We start from the raw sequence: 23,439 nt of genomic DNA, 5'->3' as shown, positions 1-23,439 counted from the left end.
TAGATATACAAAATACACAAAAGATAAACCATATATTTGTATAATTAATATAAATTATAATAAATACTAAAATCTTGGTTAATATTGTATGACAAAAAATGGAGACGTATAATTTCGATAAAAATAAATATTCAATTCATTTTTTGTTAGCTGGGGCTCTCTGCTTATTTGCGGTGGGCAATTAGCGGTGGACCCTCAGTCCCCTGCTCTCTGATCCCTGGACCTCCCTTCCCTCCCCACTTCTGACTCACTGGGTTGTTGTGACCGTCGCTCACAAAGATGTTGATGGCAAACCAGTAGAGCGTCTGCAGTGGGCAGAGAGAAGGGAACCAAGGTAAGCCCTGTTCGGGTGCCCACCAGGGCCCTCCCTACCTCCCCAACCCCTCACGAGGCCTTCCCAGGTTGCTTCCCTTTACCTCATAGTCCAGAAGTTTGGCCAGCTTCACTTCCCCAGTATTCGGGGTGACATTAAAGAAGTAGGCATAGGAGCCACTAATCCCATATGTCAGAGGGTCATTGTCCTGGTCCTGAGCTATCAGCCAGAAGACCTCAGCACCTGCAGACGGGACAGGGAATGCACAGGGTCCACGGCCACCTAGTTCAATGCTGGCCTGGCCAAGCTGCCCACGAGGCCCACAAGAATGTCAAACTTCTTTTAAAATTAGAAGGGCCAAGACATGGAAACAACCTAAATGTCTATCAATGGATGAATGGGTAAAGCAGATGTGGTATACATGTACAATGGAATATTTTCAGCCTTAAAAACAGAATAAAATCTTGCCATTTGTAACAACATGGATGGACCTAGAGGGAATTCTGCTAAGAGAAATAAGTCAAAAAAAAAAAAACAAATACTGTATGATCTCATTTACATGTGGGATCTAAAAACAAAAACCAAGCTCATAGATACAGAGAAGATTGGTGGTTGCCAGAGGTGAGGTGCCGGGGACTGAGAAATGGGTGAAGAGGGTCAAAAGGTACACATATCCAGTTATAAAATAAATAAGTCCTGGAGATGTAATGTACAGCATGGTGACTAGAGTTATTAATACTGCATTGGGTATTTGAAAATTGCTAAGAGAGTAGGTCTTAAAAGCTCTCATCTCAAGGGAAAAAAAAAGCCATCTGTAACTATGTGTGGTAACATATGTTAACTAGACTTATTGTGGTGATCATTTTGAAATATATACAAATTTATCATTATGTTGTACACCTGAAACTAATATAATATTGTATGTCAATGATACCTCATTTTTTCAAACGGTAAAAAAAAAATCAAAAGGAATTAATGATTATAATCTAGCCCTCAGGATATTTGTCTTTATGCCAATGCAGTATATTAAAGTATATTTTTAATGTATTTTTCTGGAGGGAGAGGCCTACAAAAGCAAAAGTGCCAGAACAGTGACATGGTGGTGGGGCCCAGCACCCAGCCTGAGGGTCTCAGAGGACCAGCCTGCCCCCCCCCCTCTTGCCACGACAGCCTTTCAGGGACAGTCTGGGCAGCACATCTGGAGTCTGCTCTTCTTTGACCAAATAGTTCTGGCTCCTCCAGAAACTCCTTAGAAAGCTTGGTCCCTTCCCACCCAGGCCCCCTCCTCCAGGAAGACCATCAGGCTAGAAAGCTGTTAGTATCTACAGTATGTTTCCTCTGTTGTGAGACACACTATCAATTTAATGACTGCTGGGGTGGGGAGTCACTCTGTGTTAACTGACTATCTCAAATATAAGACACATCCTGATTCAAAAATGTCAAAATGTAAACTGATACGGCCCTTATACCTAAGGAAATATGGGAAGTGAGTGGGGATGTGTAAATCCTTCTCTGTACATATGTGCTCATGGACACAGAAAGAAGGATCAGGGAGGAAAAGCTTTTTTAAAAGTCTGTCTGAAAAAAAATTAACTGTAACAAATAAATCAATAAGAGCTGCAGAAATAAAAGACATATATTAGGTCTCTGTCTTTAAACTCAAATTTGACGTATTTTAAAAAGTCTGCCTGACAAAACTAAACTACTATACAGTGTGAGTGTCAAGAAAACAGGTCTTCTGCAGGAGAGAAAGGACGGGCAGTGACTAGAAGGGGAGAGAGTGGGTCGGGGTGCTTCCCTGTATATATATTATACCTCAAAATAAAAGGTCTAAACAACATTTTTTTAAAACCTGACTGAAAATGCTTTCTCATCCCAAGAGAGCCATGCAATTCATCTCAGAAAGGAAGAAATTGCTCTTTGGTTTGAGAAAGCCCAGAGAGGGGCCCTGTGGTTATCAAAGAAAAGACCCTCATTTGGTCTGGCTGAGATCAGACCTGACATTAAAGGGTCACCCAAGAGAATGGAGATCTTGAGGACATTTGGGTTAATATATTTGTGACATTTGTTTGGAGGTGTGTGTGTGTTTATCTGCGACCAAACAGCTATGAAAATATACATAAAATATCATTAACGTGTATATACTACTTCTCTGTTGTATTCACAGATATCAAATAGTTTGACCTCAGCCCAGTCCTCCAGGGAGGATTGTGCCAACTCAGAATGTAATGAGACTATCACCTCCCTCATCCTGGGATCTAAACCTTTATTAATATAACCCTTAGTAGACTTGCTGTCCTGGCAACCACATCCAAATGGATGTGGCCTTCGTGGCTCTGAAGCCCATCGCCCACCCTTTCTTCATGTACCTAGACCTGGGTTTCTGGATTCCAAGGCAGACTTTGGATTTCACCTTTGATGCAGTCTCTTGCTTCATCTAGTAGATTTAGATATTTGGGGTCCCAATTCTGACACTGCAACAAAGACTGTAAATTGTCCCCCAGTATTCACAACCCCCTTTCTCTCAGACTAATAGAACCCCAGATTTTGAGCTGTGCACATGGCTAAATAAAATAAAGACCTCATTTCTCCAGTTCCCTATTTATAGCTAGGGCATGTGGCTAAGTTCTGGCCAATGAGATGTGAGCAGAAGTAACATGTGTAAAATCTGGAGCCCTGTTCTTAGGAGAAAGAAATGAGCCCTCTTGGCCCTTTATTGCCCCCAGCTCTCACTGGAAGAGGGTGTGACATGAACCATCTGGGACCATGTGGATGAGGGCCAGACCCTAGAGGAGGCAGAACCTGGAAACGGAAGGAGGGTCCCTGATGCCAGAAGCATAGGGCACGGAACAGCCTGATGGATCACTGCTCTAGATGACTATGTAAGAGAATAGGAAACTTTGACCTTGTTTACAGCTCTGTTATTTGGGGTCTGTTATGCGCAGCTGACCCTATATCCCAATGAATACAGTCATCTATCATTTCAGCTTCTTCAACCCCATCCTGCCTGCTGGGAATCTGGCATCCAGTCCCTGTGGCTTCATCCAAAACAATGTTTCATGAACATCATTCACTCCTGTACACTGCCAAGATCGTTACCACATCCACGTCTCAGTGTTTATGACCCTCCTTTTAACGGACTTACTGTTTCATGTAAATACATTTATTTTAAAAGCAAACTAGATGGCTACTGTACATAGAAAACTCATTTCACTAGCCATAGAGGGAAGGTAACTCTACAAACGAAGACAGCAGAAGTATCAATTTCTGGTGAGATGTATGCATGAAAGGCTCTGAGCCTAAAGCCTGCTCTCTTTCTGTCTGAAAAAAAAAAATAGCAGAGGAGGAAGAGAGATGAGCAAGTGAGAGAGGTAGAAGAGAAATAATGGTACCAAATGGATACTTTCTCCCTTGGGAAATCAGAAAGACTGAAAGAGATGGGAAATGGGAGGAATGTTCTCTTGGAGTGAGTCTTGATTTGATGCTGTGTGAGGGCCCTCGACCCAAAAGCTGCAAAGGAGAAAACAAACTTCTGGAACAAACTTCCTTCAGGCCACCTTTGCCCCATGACGAGCCGTGGAGCTGCAGGGATGGGGAGCAAGCCCACAGGGGAGCCCCTGGGGCCCTCTTGTGGGTAACTGTTTGGTGCAGTCTGGGCACAGGGACAGTTACTCACCCACTGGTAGGTCCTCGGGCAGGTTCACTGCCGACATGTTGGACAGGAATGTTGGGGCCACGTTGGCTGCCACTGTAGGGACACAGAGTGTTGGAACATCTGGACACCTCCATAAAGACTGACCCCCATCTGCCCCTGTGGGAGCCCACACCAGTCCCACTGGCCAACTTTCACCGGCCCAGGACTGGATTCCTCTCCAGGCCTCCCCAGAGCAGCCAAGCCCGGGGCTGGGCCATAGGAGTTGGGTGTTTGTTTGCTGATGAAGCAGCATCCCACCCTTCTGGAGGGTTCTGCTGAGGATCCCCAGGTTAGTGCTGCCCTGGTGGGGGAGGGGAGGTACCCACCAGACACCATGAGGGCAGGAAGCAAGAGGCAGGACAGCCACGGCCACACCATCACGTCTGGAGGGACCTGGGGGAAGAGGCATCAGGGGAGGGGCACCTGAACCCAGGCCTCCCTCCTCTGGTGGATCCTGATCAGTCGGGTCTGACCCTGGCCGACTCACCTCCATCACTCAAGGTTCCCCCCAGGCCCCTATCAAATTCTGCCCATTTACCAGATGTTCCAGGGGACGGGGAGTTGGGGGGCATGGCAGGGAGGGGCAGGGTAGCTGAGCCTGGTCTAGAGCCCCAGCCTGAGACTGACCCTGAACTTGACCCCAGGGTTCAGTGCCCACTGTGTAGCAAGCATGGATCCAAGTATATAACATGCATAATCTCTTTATTCCTACAACTAAGTGGCTGCTAAGGGGCTTGCCTGAGGCCACACAGAGAGTCAATGGCAAGACCATGCTCTGAAAACAGGTCTTTTGAACTCCAGAATTCATTCCCTCAACCACTGCACTAACCTGCCTGTTTAAAGTCCAAGCTAACAGCATCCTTCAAAATCAGGGGCCTGGAGAGGGACTATGACTTGTCTAGGACCATCCAGAGCCTCTGTGGGGAGGCTCGGTCCTTTGTCCCACTTGCTGACACAATTCATAGCTGCCTTTGCATCCTGTCTCAAAGTGTACTCCATGGAACCCCAGCCCTGTAAGATGCCCCATAACAGAAGGGTTCCCTGGTCAAGTCAGTTTAGGAAGGGCTTTGTGCTCCTCTTGTTGATTGACAGCTGGGCAGGAATGCTTGGAAAACCGTGTCCTGCCCAGTCTTCTTGGTCATCTTACATTGCAAGCTATCCTTCATCTGGGAAAAGAGGGACTTTGATTCACTGTCATCAAGAGATACCTGAACCCCCAAGGCTCTTTCATCCCAAAAGACAATTGTTATCAAAGCAAGAGGGAGAGCAGGATACATTTCGCAAATGCTTCGTGCTCTCTGTCAAGAAAATGAGTTGCATGCTTGCATCTACATAATCATTCCATAAGACAGGATTTTTATTGCATACTCTTTTGTACCTTTTGGATTTCGTGCTAAGTGAATATATTAACTTTTCCAAAGATAAATTAAAGCTATAAAGCACACAAAGGAACACAGCTGCTGCTAAGCACCCTCACTGGGTCCTGGGCAGCTCCCACTCCTGCCCCAGTGCGGCTGTTTTCCAGAGGAGCCCGGCTCCAAAGCTATGGGAGAACGAGGAGGGAGGGACCCTCACCCACGGCAGACTCCGTATGACAGGTCCTCCGAGGGTGGTGCGGAATGGCTTCCAGAGCTGAACCTTGACCGTGAAACACATCAGAAACCACAACTCCTCTCCCTCCTACCACCTACCCCTCCTCCTCTGTTCCTGCCTCAGGGATCGCCCACTTCCCCCATCACCCTTGACTCCCCGTCTCCCGAATGTCCCACATCCAGTCCAGTTCCTGAACCTCTTACACTTCTCTCCATCCTGCAACAGGCTTCCTCTCTCCCCGGCTCAGCCCTCCTCACGGTCTCCTTCCCTTCCGTCTCTAATCAAGTCCTCTCAAGCAAAATTATCCTTCCTCACTCCCTCTAATCACCTTTCTCCCCTGCTCCAAACTTTTCAGTGGCTCCCCATTGCCAAACTGCATACAAAGGCTTCGAACAGACCATCTGGCCCTGAGCACCGCTGCCCCCTCCCCAGCTTCCTCTCTAACCACACCCTGCTTCCCTCCCTCACACCTCCCATATCCACAGACCCACTCCGTTTTCCCTCATTTTGCATACGCAGTTCCCTCTTTCTGGAATGCCTTTCCCTGCCTTGCTAACTGATGAGCAGCCCCAAGGTCATCTTCTGTCCAGACACTCCTTCAGTGTTCCCACAGGAGGAGTTGACTCCTGCGCTGGCCTAGAGACCTCACTGGTCGCTGCTCAGATCCTAGCCTAACCTCTGTAGCTCTCAGGGCCCATTATCTCTTTGCAGATCAGCCTCTCCCTCCAGACCAGGAGAGATGTGAAGGCAAGGTCCAGGTCTGATTCATCTCTGTGACCCCAGGACTGAGTCCAGGGCTGAGCCCAGGGAAAGCTCAGGGGGCATTTCAGAAATGAATAAATGAGTGTGCCAGTGAATCACTGTAACCCTAGTGGCCTGACGTGGAAAGCCTGAGAGGTGGGGCAGGGTGCAAGGGGTAAACATATGGGCTAGAGAGCCTGGGTGTCAATCCAATGTAATCTTGGGCAAGTAACTTAACCTCTCTGGGCCTCAGTTCCCCCATCTGTAAATTGGGAATAATTACAGCACCTACACTACAGGGTCTGTGTGAGGCTTACACAGTGCCTGGCTCAAAGTATGTTAGCAAAAAAATGTCAGCAACTATTATCATGGAGGAGATAAAAGTCTGTCTTCTGCCCCTCTCATCATTGGGAGCCCCATATTCTGCCCTGGCCTGCCTTGGTCACCTCACAGGTCCCTCTCGGTCAATGTCCCCTAGATAGCCAGAGGGACACTGGCACCAATCTGGCCACCATCCTCTGGGCTTGGCTTGCCTCCACCTGTCCTGAAGTTCCAGCTTTAGTCTTCCCTCTTTAACTCAGAGTTGTCTTTGCCCAACTTTGCCCAGATCTTCTGGGGCATCATGAGGGTTGGTCATTTTAAATATCTGCTGACATTTCCTGAGCACCTACTCTGTGCTGAGTACCCTGATTTATCCATTCATTCCCCTAACAAATACTTATTGGGTGTCCTTGATCCACTATGTGCCAGACCCTGTTCCCAGCACTGGGGATACAATGGTAGGTATAACAGTCAAGGTGCTGCCTTCACCAAATTTATGCTTAGTGAATAAGACAGACCCTAAACAAGCAAGGAAAGTACTGTCTAATTGTTTACTGCATTAAGTGCTATGAAGGAAGAGAATGTGGGCATTGCGAGAGTACAGTAATGGGACACTACTTTAGGCAGTCTGGCAGATAAAGAGGGCTGCAGACTTTTTAACACTCCTCTCAGCAAGATGTGAGAATTGCTCCCCTTGAATCTGGTGCATTCATCATGTTTTTATTTTCGTATTTTACGATGCTTTGACATTTTGGGGGCCTTGCTGGTCTGGGAAAGGCTGCCCCTATCAGGGCTAGCTAATTCCTAGAGATAACAAGTGATTTGTCTGCAAACACTCCTCTCATATATAAACCAACAAAATCAAAGCCTGTATTCCCAGCTGCCACCTTTATCAGCTCTCACACACCAAACCAATATTCCTGCTGTCTCAAATCTCCCCAGCACCAGGTACTGAATGTTTAAGCATGACTCCTATAACCTGCCAAAATTAGTCAAACTATCCAATCCTAAGCCTGCTCAGCTGCTTAACCTGCAGCTTCCTTCCCACCTTCCTTCCCATGGAAAATGCAGTAAGGGCTCTGGGCCCTGCTTTCCCCTCACTCCTTCTGCCTCCTGGCCAAACCTGGTGCTTCCCCATGTGGCCCTGCATGGTGTGGCATGCCCCCTCCTCTAGGGAACTGTGAGTAATAAAATCTTCCTTCAATGGCTTTAGCCTCTCCAGGTCATCATTCAGTCATCTGCATAAATTAAAAATCCTGGGGAATTCCCTGGCAGTCCAGTGGTTAGGACTCCGCGCTTTCACTGCCGAGGCCCTGGGTTCAATCCCCGGTTGGGGAACTAAGACCCCACAAGCTGTGCAACGTGGCCAAAAAAAAACCCTACAAAAATATACAATGGAGAAAAGATGGTCTCTTCAATAACTGGTGCTGGGAAAATTGGACAACTATATGTAAAAAATTAAATTAGAAAAATTTCTCATGCCATATACAAAAATAAACTCAAAATGGATTAAAGACCTAAATGTAAGACTGGTAAACCATAAACCTCCTAGTAGAAAACATAGGCAGAACACTCTTTGACAAAAATTGTAGCAATATTTTTTTGATCTGTCTCCTAAAGCAAAGGAAATAAAAGCAAAAATTAAAAAAATGGAACCTAATTAAACTTAAAAGCTTTTGCACAGCAAAGGAAACCATCGACAACACAAAAAGACAACCTACCAAATAGGAGAAAATATTTGCAAATGATGCGACTGACAAGGGCTCAGTATCCAAAATACATAAACAGTTCATATAACTCAACATCAAAAAAACCAAACAACCTGATTAAAAAATGGGCAGAAGATGTGAATAGATATTTTTCCAAAGAAGACATACAGATGGCCAACAGGCACATGAAAAGCTGCTCGATGTTGAGCATCACCAGAGAAATGCAAATTAAAGCCACAAAGAGATATCACCTCACACCTGTCAGAACGGTTATCATCAAAAAGAACAGAAATAACAAATGTTGATGAGGATGTGGAGAAAAGGGATCCCTTGTACACTGTTGGTGGGAATGTAAATTGGTACAGCCACTATGAAAACAACATGGAGGTTTCTCAAAAAATTAAAAATAGAACTCGCATATGACCCAGCAATTCCACTCCCGTGTATGTATCTGGAAAAAAATGAACACTAATTCAAAAACATAAATGCACCCCAATGTTCACAGCAGCATCATTTACAATTGCCGAGATACGGAAGCAACCTAAGTGTCCACCAACATATGAATGGATAAAGTTGTGGTATATATATATATACACATATACATACAGTAGAATACTACTCAGCCATAAAAAAAGAATAAAAATTTGCCTCTTGCAGCAACATGGATGGACCTAGAGGGTATTATACTAAGTGAAATAAGTCATACTGTATCATATCATTTATATGTAGAATCTAAAAAATAAAACTAGTGAATATGGGCTTCCCTGGTGGCGCAGTGGTTGAGAATCTGCCTGCCAATGCAGGGGACACGGGTTCGAGCCCTGGTCTGGGAAGATCCCACATGCTGCGGAGCAACTAGGCCCGTGAGCCACAACTACTGAGCCTGAGCGTCTGGAGCCTGTGCTCCGCAACAAGAGAGGCCGCGATAGTGAGAGGCCCGCGCACCGCGATGAAGAGTGGCCCCCACTTGCCGCAACTAGAGAAAGCCCTCGCGCAGAAACGAAGACCCAACACAGCTATAAATAAATAAATAAATAAATAAATAAATAAATAAATAAAAATTAAAAAAAATAAAACTAGTGAATATCACAAAAAAGAAACAGACACAGATATAGAGAACAAACTAGTGGTTACCAGTGGGAACAGGGAAGAGAGGGGCAAGATAGGCGTAGGGGATGAAGTACAAACTACTGGGTATGAAATAAATAAGCTAAAAAGATACATTGTACAACACAGGGAATATAGCCAACATTTTATAATAACGAGAAGTGGATTATAACCTTTAAAGGTTAGTTGTGAATCACTATGTTGTACATATGAAACTTATATAATATTGTATAGCAACCATACCTCAATAAAAAAATAAAATAAAAATCCCACAGGTTTTACAGTTAAGACACCTGGGCAGACCCTGTGACTGATCAACAGAATATGGCACCAGGGATGCTGTGCCGGTTTCCAGGCCCTGGTCTCATGATACTGGGAGTTTCCCCTTCCTGCCTCTTGGACCACACTCTCTTGGGACTCAGCAGCCATGCTATAAGGAAGCCCAAGCAGCCCCTTGAAGAGGTTCATGTGGAGAGGAACCGAAGCCCCCGGCCCACAGACCAGTCAAGCTCCCAGTCGATAGGCAACACCCACCTATGTAAGCAAGCCATGCGTGTGAGCCATCCTGAAATGGTCCCTCTACCTCCAGATGAGCCATCCCTACCGAGCCCTGCCCAAATGGCAGATTTCCCATCATAATAAATGACTGTTGTTGCTGTTTGCCAGTGAGCCTTGGCATGGTTTGTTCTGCAGGAGTGGACAATGGGAACACATAGGGTGGAGTCTCTGAGGAGGTGAAATGTCAGCAGAGATCTGAGGGGTGAGAAGAGGTGTAAGGAGTAGAGGAGGGCCCTTCCTGTTAACCATGGACAGCTCAACATTGATCTCCACTTCCTCCCTCTTGAAACCCCACTAAAATGATAGTAAAGATTTTAGAATTGGAATGAATTGATGAGAGACGATCACCTTATCAAGCTAATGATAGTTAAAACCAGAGTAAGGGGGCTTCCCTGGTGGCACAGTGGTTGAGAATCTGCCTGCCAATGCAGGGGACACGGGTTCGAGCCCTGGTCTGGGAAGATCCCACATGCCGCGGAGCAACGAGACCTGTGAGCCACAACTACTGGGCCTGCGCGACTGGAGCCTGTGCTCCGCAACAAGAGAGGCCGCGATAGTGAGAGGCCTGCGCACCGCGATGAAGAGTGGCCCCCGCTTGCCACAACTAGAGAAAGTCCTCGCACAGAAACGAAGACCCAACACAGCCAAAAATAAATAAATAAATAAATTAATTAATTAATTAAAAAAAAAAAAAACCAGAGTAAGGATGGGGGTAAAGAACACCCACAGGAAGCAAGCTCAAAACCCCAACAAACCTGAAGGATTGAAGGTTCTAGGACCCTCTGAGAGCAGAGGTATGCAGTGGCCTGAAGGCAGGAAACTGGCTGAAGGTTTGCATGAGAAGCACTTAGACTTCGGACACTACTTCCTCATCCTCACCCTAGAGCACAAGGAGGCTGCTTCCTGGGGAGGCTGAATCAGAGAGCTCTGGACTCAGGGACACGAGGCCCAGTGGAGGTAGGGGCACCATAACAAGACAGGGGGTTAAGTGAAAGACCACACACTAAATGGTGACACTCTCAGCCGCTTTTCCCCAATCAGTCCCAAGAGCACTGGCTGATGATCTGACCCCTCCCCCAACAACCAGAAATAAAAATCAGAGAAAGCTGACCCACCTAAGAGAAAAGCCCCACAGATTCTGAACTGCGGGGGCCTCCATTGGATCACTCTATGGTGTGGCGTCCAGGAAACAAGCCCCACCCACAGGGCCCCAGTCAGCTTTTTGGAGCCTCCTTCTTAGTTAGAGCCAGCCAGGGATCACCAGGCGTCGAAAGGAAGACAGAGGCAATGGCACCCATCGTTTCAGGAATTTAGCAAACTGGTTGGCATTATGTCGGCAGCTTGAAATCAGCGGGGATGGAAGTATTTACACCGTGGAAGTAAGCAAACACATCAAATCATGGAAACCTGCACACCAGTGACAGACACTGAAAAACCCAAATCAAATCAAACAAAAACATGGAAAAAAGCAGCTCAGAGGCCGGTTTTTGTTCTAAACCTTGTAGTATTATTTGGAATGTTTACATTAAATATCCATGTTACTTTGACAGAGCGAGCACTGTTATAGGGTCCTTCCAGGTTGTACGGACAATACAAGAGATGGCCCCGGGTCAGGTAAGAATCAGGTGTGTTCCAGGAATTGAAAGAGGGGCTGTGTGGCTGGAGCACAGGGACAGAGGGGAGAGGGGTGGGAGATGAGCTTGGAGAAGTAGGCTGGGGCCAGATCATGCTGGGCCCTGTAAGACATGGTGAGGAGGGTTTGTTTTATTCTAAGAAAAACAGAAGATCGTTTCAGGGTTTTGAGCGGGGGAGCGACAGGGATTCATTTACTTTTCTAAAAGATCTTTCCAGCTGCTGTGTGCCAGTGGGCTGAAATGGTGGCAGCAGGGCTGGAGAGAAGAGGCGAGAGTAGAGATATATTTTGGAGGCCGGATGTTTGGAATTCACATAATTTAATCTCCTTTTGCAGACAGAGACACTGGAGCTCAGACTGATCCGCTAAGGATCTCACAGCTAGAAATGAGTGGGATTCAAACACAGTTCTCCAAGCTCAAGGCCCTGGTCTCTCCCATGCACAGAGGGAAGGGTGCAGCCCCACCTTCCGCCAGGACCCCAGCAGGAGAGGAAAAACCCAGTTCAGCTGTGGACTCAAAATCTTTAAAACATGCGCCCTCTTTGACCCAGTAATCTAACTAACCTAAAATAAAGAAACTTTTTGCAGAAAGTTGTTCATCACAAGCGATTATTTCTGACCTTGGAAAATGGAAGTAACCTAAACATGAAACACAAGCAAATGCTTAAGAAAAACGTGGCCGAGCCCTTGGCAGAACGTGTGGCAGCCATTCGACATCGTGGTGTTGAACAGTAAGAGCTGCCACGTAAGGAACAGCTACGACGTGCCAGACCCTGGCCCGGGTGCTAAGTAACACTCACAAGAGCACTGAAGGGTAGAGGCCGTTATACCCACTTTACACCTGGGGAAACTAAAGCTCAGAGAGGTGAAGAGCCTTGCTTGAGTTTACAGAGCTGAGAAGCTGCAGAGCTGCGCTGGGCAATTCACTGCCCTTCCCTGAGCCTATTTCCTCATCTGTAGGATGGGAATGATACCTCCAATAAGTGATAAGTTGGGGGCCGGGGGGGGGGGCGGCGAATGAGAATAGAATGTGCCAGCTCAGTGCCTGGCACACAGTAGGTGCTCAGCAAATGCAAATCCCTTCCTTGTGCATCTTGTGGAGCCATCTTCACTTTATGACTGCTACTCCCAGCGCGGTCACCACAGAAACCGCTCCCGTCTCTCCCCTGTGCCCATCATCCTGCCCATGCCCTGAGATTGAGTGTAGAGGTCAAGAACAGGGCAGGGCTGTGTGTGGATGACGCCAAGGACTGTATTTCTGGGTCATCACCTGCAGTGGGACTCTAGCCAGTGCCCCTGGGGAAGTGGCTGTGAAAACTGTTGGCTTGCCAAGGTCTCCAAAGATGATAGCGGGGGACAGCCCACATGCTGGACAGCAGGGCTATGCTCAGCCAGGTTGGGAAATGCAGATGGACCCACTTCTTGGGAGGAATTAATAAGCCCTCAGTCCTCAGAATCACGTGTGCTGAGCCACAGTCCTCAGTGAGACGACGAATGTGCTGTGGGGATGGCGATGCTGTGAGAGGTGCTGGCGTGATGGACTTGGGGTCCAGAGTAGTGCGTGACTGAGGCGGTCCAGGAGCTGGTTGTGGAGGTGGGTGGGGGACAAGGAGAGCAGTTGGGTTAGGGGTAGGGATGGCAGAGGGGATGGAAGTGGTGATGGTGGTGGGGATGGACGCAACAGTGATGTTTGTGATGATGCGGGTGGGGATGCAGATGGAGCTGGTGGTGGTGATGGTTGTGGGGCGGAGATGATGATGGTGGTGGGCTGATAGCGGAGATGCAGATGGAGCTGGGCTCCTGTGATGCTGATAGACTGCTGGCATCCACTGTGTGAGCAAAATCCAGGACCCTTAACACTGGCCAGATGCAGCTAGCCTTGGCACCCCCTTGGGGTGTGATCTTGGACCTAACACCCTCAGCTCTTTTGCTCCCTCGTTTCCCCTCCTTTAGAGGTGAATCAGCAGCCATAGGACTATTGGGCACTTAAGTGTGTGGCCGCAGGTGTGCCAGCTGTGCTCCTCACCAAGTCAAAGTGCAGTAGGGAAGAGAGGAGACTCCTGTCCTGGGATCCAGTCCCCCGGGGAAGGGAGCAGGCACGATGGCCGAGTGCTGTGGCTGGAACTTTGCACCCATTACCACTGATTCCTCAGCACACTGTGGTCCCGGATGGGAAGGGACGCGACCCAGTGCGTAATGGGATCAGAAATCAGAGCAGGATGTCTGTGCTCTCTCCTGCCAGCCTTCTGGTTTTCTCTTCCCCTTTGGCCAGACTCTCCCACAGGCTGTGCAGAGCCCCCAGGGTTGAGATGGGGGCAGAACAGCCGTAACCACGGGCTTCATTCTGCAGGGTCCCTGAGGCCTCCACCTCCAGCTCCCACCCAGCTCTACCCATCACTCATCATAGTTTCTTCTGACTCCCCCCGCCCATTCTCATGGGGCCTCGAGAAGCCTGTGACCCTTACTCAGAGCAGCACGGTGACCTTTGATGTTGTGTGTGAGGCACACGCAGTCTTTTACCTGCGTCAAGCCCTCACCGTCCCCCGGGAAGGAAGAGAGGGCTGTCAACCCCTTCAGGCCTGAGTCCCAGGGAAGCTCAGGCTCCTGTTCAACATGCCACGCCAGTCGGGGCAGAGCCGGGACGCCACCCCGCTGCCTCCCTGTCCAGCACTCTTTCTCACTGCCTCGCCGCAGCCCTGGGTTTCACGCAATCTTGCCTCCTCCTTGTCACAAAAACTTTTATAAACACACGCTCATTTGATCATAATGAGGTCAAAGTTCTACAGTCAGAGCATCATCCTCTGGATTCAGTCACCTGAGAAAAATGCGCAGAGCCCGTGTGAGCTGGGGAAGGCACAGGCTGAACCTGCCCCACCAGTGAGCTTGCCCACCCACGTCACCAGGCGCGGCCACTCCCAAGCTCAAACCTCTGCCATGGCTCCCACTGGCTGCGGAAGCCACTTCCTGTTCCTCCGCTTGGCAAGCTAGGGCCTCACAGCTGCTGGGTCTCTTCCCACACAAGCCATTCTTCCCCTCCTGTGGCCCACGGGCATTGAATGCTCCTGTTCTCAGTACACAGCCTGTTTTCCTGCCTCCAGACATTTGCATATGCCCTCCCTTCTGCCCAGGACACCTTCCCTAGTCTTCTGCATATGTGCAAATTCTCTCTATCCTCCAAGGCCAGGTCAGGTGTGGAGCCAAGTTCAGGCTTTGGTGGCCCCTCCACTGGCCCCTAAGCTCCTGGTACGCCAGCAGGGGCAAGGGACAGAGCGAGCACCAATGAACAAGAAGTGAATGGAGTAAAATAGATAACCAGCAAGGACCTACTGTATAGCACAGGGAACTATACTCAATGTTTTGTAATAACCTATAAGGGAAAAAAATCTGAGAAAAGAATATATGTATAACTGAATCACTTTGCTGTACACCTGAAACTAACAACATTGAAAATACTATTAAATTGAAGAAGAAGAAGAAGAAGAGAAGAGGAGGGGAGGGGGAGGGAGAGGGTGAAGAGGAGGAGGAGGAGGAGGAGAAGGAGAAAGAGAAGGAAAAGAAGAAGAAGTGAATGGAGTTGCCCATGGGCTGTACTGGGGAAGGGACCCGACAGGGCCCAGGCCAGTCCCTTCCCCAGGGCTCCGTCGTGCCAGGCAGCCCTAGGCCGAGGCATGGGAGTGAAGGAGGCATGGCTTTCTCCAGGCCCCAGTCCCTTCACAGCTGAGCCCTGGGGCTCTGCTTTGCTCCTCTCTGACTCTCAGTTTGTCTCCTGAAAAATGAGACTATCTACATTCTAGAAATGACAGCTTCTTTTCCCCCAAGCCCCCTCCCCGAAGCTGTCTCTACACTTCCGCCTTTCCCAGCCCTCAAAAAGTGCCTGGGGAAGGGTCAAAAAGGATGCAGAGGTGAATTCAAGTGGCTCTGGCCCCCACCCCATGAGACATGCAGGCCCTTGGGCCTGTCCCTTTGGGAGGGGCATACCCACCCCCTGCGGCAGTCACAGCTCTCAACAGCCCATGGCTCCAAGACTTTCTAGAATTCGGAGGCACTGGGAGTGTGGACCCTAGGACTGCTCAGGGCCTCCAGGAGGGTCAGAGAGGGTGGTGGCCCTCCTCACCCATGGGCCCCCTGCAGGCAGGCTCAGCCACCAGCCACTTCCAACCGACCACAAACTCTCACTTCTGCTTTCTCGCCTTCTTGTTTACTTCTCACAGTTGTTTCCCAGCTGTAGGAATTATCATTCCGGGGGCCAGGTGAGGAAACTGAGGCTCAGAGAAGCTCAGAGAGGGATGGCCCAGAGGAAGGGACAGAGCGTTAGACCCAGACTGGCTCCCAAACCAGGAGCCCCTGGGCAAGCCTTGGTCTGGGCTCCACTTGATGCCACCAGGGCCCTGGGGCCCCTCCAGTCCCATCCCCAGGCTGCTTCCCTGGCAAACAGACATGGAGTCAAATGACCCTGAGTTTGGATTGCCGCATTTCACTTACCCCAGGCAAGCCCTTATCCTCCTGGCCTCAGTTTCCCCCCTGAGAATAGGGTGTGGTTAAGAGCCAGAGTCCACACACTGGTCACAGCCTGTTTCCATAAGTTGGATCTCAGTGTTCCCCAGGTCCCTGCTTTTGTGCCTGGTGCCCCAACCCAGCAGTCCCTGCCTCAGGGAAGAGGCCCAGGCCCGGCTCAGCTCTCAGCCAAGTCTCCACCTGGTACCCCAGGGCAAAGAGATGTGTCGGGGCCTGGGAATGTGCCAGAGCTGGGGGCCACCTGTAGTGAGTCCCAGCTAGACACTTCCTAGTCTGGGCCAAGGAGGCACCGGACTTCATTACCGACCACAAGCCAAACTGCTCTGGGGCTCTCCAGCGTCTTTCCTGCACTATTACCGTCCCCATTCTACAGATGAGGAAACTGAGGCCCAGAAGAGTTATGGAGCCCACCCAAAGTCAGGATGGAGCTGGGATCTGAACCCAAGCAGCTGGAGTTGGAGCCCAGTCCTTTCTCTTTGAGCTCTGGAGCCCCCTGGCTCAGCCACCCTGTCTTCCCCCCTTCAGGCTTCCCGTGAAAGGGGCCGGGACGTGTGAATTGAATTCATTTTTCTAGGGCACCTGCCTCCCTTCTGTCCTGAGAAGAAACCTCATTGGATCCAAATCGCCCAAGGCCTTAGAAGGGAAGGGAGCCATCGGAACCTTGGGAATAGGTATTACTAGCCTCACACTGCAAGAGACACTGAGGCCTTGCGGCCAGGCTGGGACTCACTCCAGGTCCACTCAGCTCAGCTCCAGTGCTTGCTCCCTCCTCCCAGGCTCCCACCCAGCTGCGGGGGAGACCCCCAGAGCTCCCCATGGCCCCAACCACCCCACTCGGTCCCTACCCCTGGCCAGGAGACCCCGCGCCCCTGCTGCAGAGGAGCCGTGCCCTCCCTACCTGTGCCCCGGAAGGGGCCCCGGAGGCAGATGATGGGCCCTGAGGCACAGATGGGCACCTTCTGGGGCCTGCAGTGGTGTGGCCAGCAGACTTTGACACCACCTCCGCCTCCCCTGAGCAATCATTAACCCTGAGAGAGACCACACCTCCTGGGACGGGAAGGGCTCCTCAGGAGGCCCGGACCACAGCTGAGGAGAGGGTAGGAGGGCAGGATCAAGGTGACAGTCCCTGTGCTCCCAGGCCTGGAGGCCTAGGTCACAGGAGCCAGGGTCTGGCAGAACCGAGCCTGGAGAATGTGGGAACCAGGCCCAGCCCTGGGGCAGGAGGGATGTGGGGAGGGTGAGCCCTCCATCCCCTCCTTGCTACAAGAGTCTTCAGTGACAGAGGACCTGTGAGGAAGGTGAGAAAGGCAATAGGTCAGGGAAGGGAACAGTAAAATAGTGTAATAGTCAAACACGAGGTCTTCACTGAGGAGTGAAGGCAACCTTGATTGTTCCCCTCGTTTGAGGCCCTCAGAGGGTATCTACCCGGCCCCCCAGGAGCTCATCCACCCTCAGGCTGGCTTTAAATATCTTCCCAGAACCCACGGCCTCCCAGGAGAGGCCGAACCCCCAACTCCTCCTCCAGTCTCAGGCCCAACCATCCCCGTGTTGACACAGGAGAAGGGGGATCTCAAGTTCTTGGGGCTGGGAGGCCTGGGGAAGTCACCGCCCCTCTCTGAGCCATGTTGCCTGTGTCTGGACCATGGGGCGCTGGGTCCTCCTGCACCAGGGGCCAGTGAGGGTGGCCAGGGACACACCCAGCCCAGGATGGGCACTCAGTGAGGCCTGGAACAACCAAAAGAGATCATGAGATGCAAATACACTCTCAGCTCCAGGGAAGTCCTAGGGGAGGATGTCCTTGTGCCTCCTGAGTAGAGTTGGAATCAGCATTTATTGATCACCTACGGTGTGCTTTACATCATGGTCTCTCTGATGTCTGACATTGCCCAGGAGAGGCAGGTTCCATTATAACCATGCCTACACTACAGAGAAGTGTCATGGGGCTCAGAGAGGAGAAATGACCGTAAGCCAGGAACCAACTCTGACCACAGCACCAAGGCCCTGCAATGAGGGAAGAGTCCTCCTCGCTCACCTCAGCCCTCCCCATTTCTCCTCACCCAGTGCGGCCTCCTCCACACTTCCCCCTGCCCACCCCCTGTTCTGGCCACCTAGCAGCTCTCCTCACTTCCCTGGTAACAACACCCAGTTTTCCTTTGGGGAACTTCCTCGCCCCTCCTTCTCCTTACCCCATGGGGTGCATGTGATGAGGCCTGACCAGGCCGGCACAGCATCCCCCTGGCCAGAGCTGCTGGTTTGAGTTTGGGCATGTGACCAAAGCTGGGTCAGTTAGAACCAGTGGGACTCAAATAAAGGACTTTTGTTGGAACTGCTGAGCATGAGAACCTCGTTGCTCCCTGCTGGGATGTCCAAGCTGTGAGAAAGCGACTTCCAACAGCTGTCTGTCTTACTACCATGAGGGAAAGATCTACAGAGAAATAATCCAAGACTGAGTAAAGCAGAGCTGAGAAATGGAGACACGTGGACTTCTCAAGACTTTGTGTGAGCCCCTAGATGTAGCCATGCCTGAAGCCATCACCACCAGACTCTTCCATTATTGAAACAATACATTCATTTTTTTTTGCTAGGTCTGGTTGAATTAGTCTGTCCTGACTACAATGCCCCTCAGGCAGGAAGTTCCCCATCCTTTTACCACCCCACCCAGACGCTAAGGACGGGGCACAGAGTTAGGGTAAGAGAGGCCAGAGTTTGAACTTGGCTTAGCCATCTCCCTGTTAAGCCTCCTGGAGTCCCCACTTCTCCCTGTAGCATGATATTGGACATCTGCATTCATAACTTAGAGAAAATAATATTACTTACTTCACAGGATTCTTGTGAGGATAAAACCAGATCACTGAGATACTGTTCCTGGCATGGGGACTGGCACATAGCAAGGACCCCACCCACCAATTGTTTGAGCTCCCAGGGCATTGAATCCATAGCTTGCTCAGGACACATGCCCACTGTCTTGTCGTCATCCTGGGTGGCCCTCTCCTCATGGCAGGTGCCACACCTGACTTACACTCAATAGATATATGTATCAGGTAGTTACAATATGCCAGGCACTTTGTTTCCTAAACCTCCAATTTTAAAACAGATTATCAAAATATATATGCTATGTGTATACCCGTGTTCATAGCAGCATTATTCACAATAGCTAAAATGTGGAAGCAACCCAAATGTCATTGACAGATGGATGGATGAGCAAAGTGTGGTCTATATGCACAATGGAATATTAGTCAGCCTTAAAAAGGAAGGGAATTTTGACACATGCTACGAATGCTATAAATGAACCTCATTACGCTAAGTGAAACAAGCCAGTCACAAAAAGACAAAAATTGATTCCACTTATGGGAGCTACTTAGAGTAGTGAAAACTATAGATAGAAAGGAAAATGGTAGTTACCAGGGGCTGAGGGAGGGAGGAATGGGGGGTAATTGTTTAATGGATACAGACTTTCAGTTTTGCAAGGTGAAATGAGTTCTGGAGACAGATGGCAGAGATGTTTGCACAACAATATGAGTGTACTTAATACCACTGAACTGTACATTTGAAAATGGTTAAGATGGTAAACTTTATGTTATATATTTTACCACAATTTTTAAAAATTGGAAAAATTATGTGCTACAACAAGCTTAAAAAGTGAAGAAACCTGGATGAAAGGGAAACAAATGAGAAAAATGAGGAAAATTTAGGCCTGAGTAGAGTCCATAAAATATTTAAATCTTTGCCTTGAAGTTCTGGGTAAATGTCAGAGGTGGGCCATGAATTGGGTTCTGAGCTTCCCAGCAGGCAAGGCAAAGGGGGAAACAGGATCTGGGATCCATTAAGTTCAGCATCCATGCAACAGAAACGGGGGGTGGGAGAGAGAGAGAGGAATCGCGAGCCAGGATCTGGGAGCTATGGTGCAATTCTTAATACCTAAGAGGTGTTTCCTCTTGTGTGTCTCCAAGGAAAGGATGCTGCAGGAGGTTGGATGGCACTTGACATGGCTATTATAACATAGCTGTCAAGAGATCAGGTTCAGGGTCGGGGCTGGGTTCAATTGTAGTGAGGCAAGTTACAGAATCTCTCTAAGCCTCAATTTCCTCATCTGTAAATTATGGGTTATGTATGAAACCTACCTCAGAAGGTGGTGGTAAGGATGAAATGAAGTCATGCACTTAAAGTCCTGAGCACAGTGACTAACACAGAGTGAAGGCTCATGGAAGATTAGCTTTGTAGTGGTGTGGTGGGATCACTGGTGGCTTAACTGGTAGGCGGAGAGGTAGGCAACACTGCCCAAAGCTCCAGGCTCCAGGCCCACCCCAGACCAAGGGAGCTAGCCTGGTCTCTCTGCCCAGGACCAGGTAGGGCAGACCCCAACCTAAGGCCCTGCTCTCCCTCCCTGCTCTGACCGCTGGGGCCAACAGCTCTGGATCACTGCTCCGACCCCCACAGGGCATGTCCTGGCCTGCCCAGACCTTTGGCCAGTGTGTGGATGAGCCGGGTGTGGCCAGACGGTGCCATTACCATCTCCAGGGGCACCTGCCTGCCTGCCACAAGGCAGCCTGAAAAGCTCACTTGGCTCTGGGCTGTGATGATCCAGGTCTGAGTCACAGATCCAGACCCAGAGTCAGTTTTGGGTACTGGCGGACGGCCAGGCACACAGTAGGGCTAAGAGGCCAGAATGTGGACTCAGATGACCTTGGTCCTAATCATCTCCCTACCGTTTACCAGCTGGGGGCCTTGGGCAAGGGAGTTCATCTCCCTGACCCTCAAAGTCCTCATCTGTAAAATGGGCACAACAGCAGAAACCAACTCATAGGTTTGTTATAAAGATGAAACAGGTAACATGGTAAAGCACCAGCACAGGGCAAGTGATAAAGAGGTGTGCACCTGAGGTAGCAATTCAGACACACATCAGGGATCCTTTGTAGCCACTGTCTCAGGGGTGTGGTTTTTAAAAGTTTTGATCAGAAAAATTTCTCATTGCTTGTCTTTGCTGGCAACCTACTGTGTGCACTCACTATATGCTCAGAAATTGATCAAGCTGAAATCAAGTCCTCACTTGCCCTCTGACCAGCTGTATGATGTCCGACAAGTCACTCATCTCTGAGCTGCCACTTCTTCATCAGCAACGTGGAGGCACCACCCCTCCCCCACAGCGCGCAGCTTCAGAGGTGACCTAGAGAGCCTGGGCTGAGTGTGGCTCTTTTTTGTGCATCTGTCTGATCCCTCCTCAACCTTCCAGTCATCCCTCCCTGTTGCACACAGCTTTGCAGAGTAAAAGTTTCTTTCATCGCTCTGTCTTACAGCTGAGGGACCAGCCCAAGAGGAGCCCCTTGGTGTCAGAGACAACCTCCCACCTTAGAAAGAACTTCGGGACCCATAAGACCAACTCCTCACCTCCCTCCAGACCACTGAGCCCCTTCCCAGGGCACACAGTCCCTCTAAAGGACCCCTTCCAAGGGGCTGTTCTGCCACGGCTTGCACACCTCCAGTGATGGGTAGCTCACCTCATCCCATGACCTCCACTCTATGGCCCCAACTGTATTTGTTTTATTGAGTTGAGAGCTGCCCGGCCACTTCCACGGGGCTGGACTTTTGGGAGCACCAGGCCCCACTTCCCCTCTCTGCTCTGGGACAACTCCCCCAGGGCCTTCCCTCGGGCTCTTCCCATCACTCCCCACCACCACCATCCCAGGCCCGCATTGCGGCCAGGCAGACCTGGGTTCCCATTCCAGCTCTGTCCCTTCCTGGCTGTGTGCCCTAGGGCAAACGACTCTCCACTTCTGAGCCTCAGTTTCCACATCAGGAAAATAGGGGGAAGTGAAATAACATGTGCTTGTTTTCTGTCAGTCCAGTTCATGGAGCTCTGAGATGGAACAGGCCTCTGAGCCCTCTAGGAATGCAACCTGGTGTCACACGGCCCTCCTGGGGTCCCCTGCCACTTCTGTGTCCATTCAACAGACAGGGGCTAGTAAGCCCCTGTAAGTGCCCACCTTGACCAGGCACTGTGCTTGGCGGTGGGCACTGGTGGGGTGGGCACGAGCATCCCTGCCCCCACTGAGGGAGACTCTGTATGAGAGCAGAGTAGGCCAGGCCAAGAGGAAGGAAAGGGAAGTCCAGGCAGAGGGAACAGTGTGTCCAAACCCCACTGTGGAAAGAACCGGGCCCTCGGGGGAACTGAAAGACCAAGGTGGCTGGAACTCAGGGGTCATTTGTTCAAAAGCTTGGGTTTCAAAAACTGTACATTCATACAATGAATTACTAGCCAGCAAGTTAAAAAACAAACACAACAAAACAAAAACAAAAAAACAAAAAACTTACCTGTGCTCATTGTAGTATTATTCACAATAGGCAAGACTTGAAAACAACCTAAGTGTCCAGCAGTAGATGAAGGGATAAAGAAACTGTGATCTATATCTATCTATCTATCTATCTATCTATCTATCTATCTATCTATCTATAGATATATATATATACACACACAATGGAATATTATTCAGCCATAAAAAGTAAAGAAATCTTGCCATTTGTGACCATATGGATAGTCCTGGAGGGCACCTTGCTAAGTGAAATAAGCCAGATAAAGAAAGACAAGCACTGCATGATCTCATTTATGTGTAGACCTTTTTTTTTTTAAAGTCAAATACATAGAAACAGGTTGTAGAATGGTGTTCGCCAGGAGCTGTGGGCTGGGGGAAACTGGGAGGTGTTGCTCAAAAGATACAAACTTTCAGTTATAAGATGAGTAAGTTCTGGGGATCTAATGTACAGCAAGGTGACTATAGTTAACAGTACTGTATCTATCTTTTTTTTTAAATAAATTTATTTATTTTTATTTATTTATTTTTGGCTGTGTTGGGTCCTCGTTGCTGCGCACGGGTTTCTCTAGTTGTGGCGAGCGGGGGCCACTCTTTGCCACGGTGCGCGGGCTTCTCATTGCGGTGGCTTCTCTTGTTGTGGAGCACCGGCTCTAGGCGCACGGGCTTCAGTAGTTGTGGCACATGGGCTTAGTTGCTCCATGGCATGTGGGATCTTCATGGACCAGGGCTCAAACCCGTATCCCCTGCATTGTCAGGTGGATTCTCAACCTCTGTGCCACCAGGGAAGCCCTGGATCTATCTTATACTTGAAAGTCGCTATGAGAGTAGAGCTTTAATGTTCTCACTGAAACAACAACAAAATGGCAACTGTGTAGGTGAAGGATGTGTTAACTAACCTTATCTTGGGAAACATTTTGCAATATATACATGTATCGAATAATATTGTA

The 23,439-nt window shown here is 49.5% G+C and overlaps 1 protein-coding gene across 1 annotated transcript in view; it reads right to left on the bottom strand.

Annotated features, from left to right (window-relative positions):
- The window catches only part of CDHR2 (cadherin related family member 2), a 39,557-nt gene extending 22,417 nt beyond the window's left edge, over positions 1 to 17,140 (bottom strand). Inside the window, exons 1-5 of the mRNA XM_007169745.2 lie at positions 17,083 to 17,140; positions 4,334 to 4,400; positions 3,990 to 4,061; positions 417 to 556; positions 252 to 305 (exon numbers count right to left, since the gene is read on the bottom strand). Of these exons, the coding sequence (XP_007169807.1) occupies positions 252 to 305; positions 417 to 556; positions 3,990 to 4,061; positions 4,334 to 4,385 (318 nt within the window). The 5' untranslated portion in view covers positions 4,386 to 4,400; positions 17,083 to 17,140. The remainder of the gene's footprint in view (positions 1 to 251; positions 306 to 416; positions 557 to 3,989; positions 4,062 to 4,333; positions 4,401 to 17,082) is intronic.
- Between the last annotated feature and the right edge of the window lie 6,299 nt (positions 17,141 to 23,439).

Source organism: Balaenoptera acutorostrata, chromosome 2 (assembly GCF_949987535.1).
Source record: "Balaenoptera acutorostrata chromosome 2, mBalAcu1.1, whole genome shotgun sequence".
Classification (NCBI taxonomy): domain Eukaryota; kingdom Metazoa; phylum Chordata; class Mammalia; order Artiodactyla; family Balaenopteridae; genus Balaenoptera; species Balaenoptera acutorostrata.
This window is presented reverse-complemented; position numbering and strand designations above follow the sequence as displayed.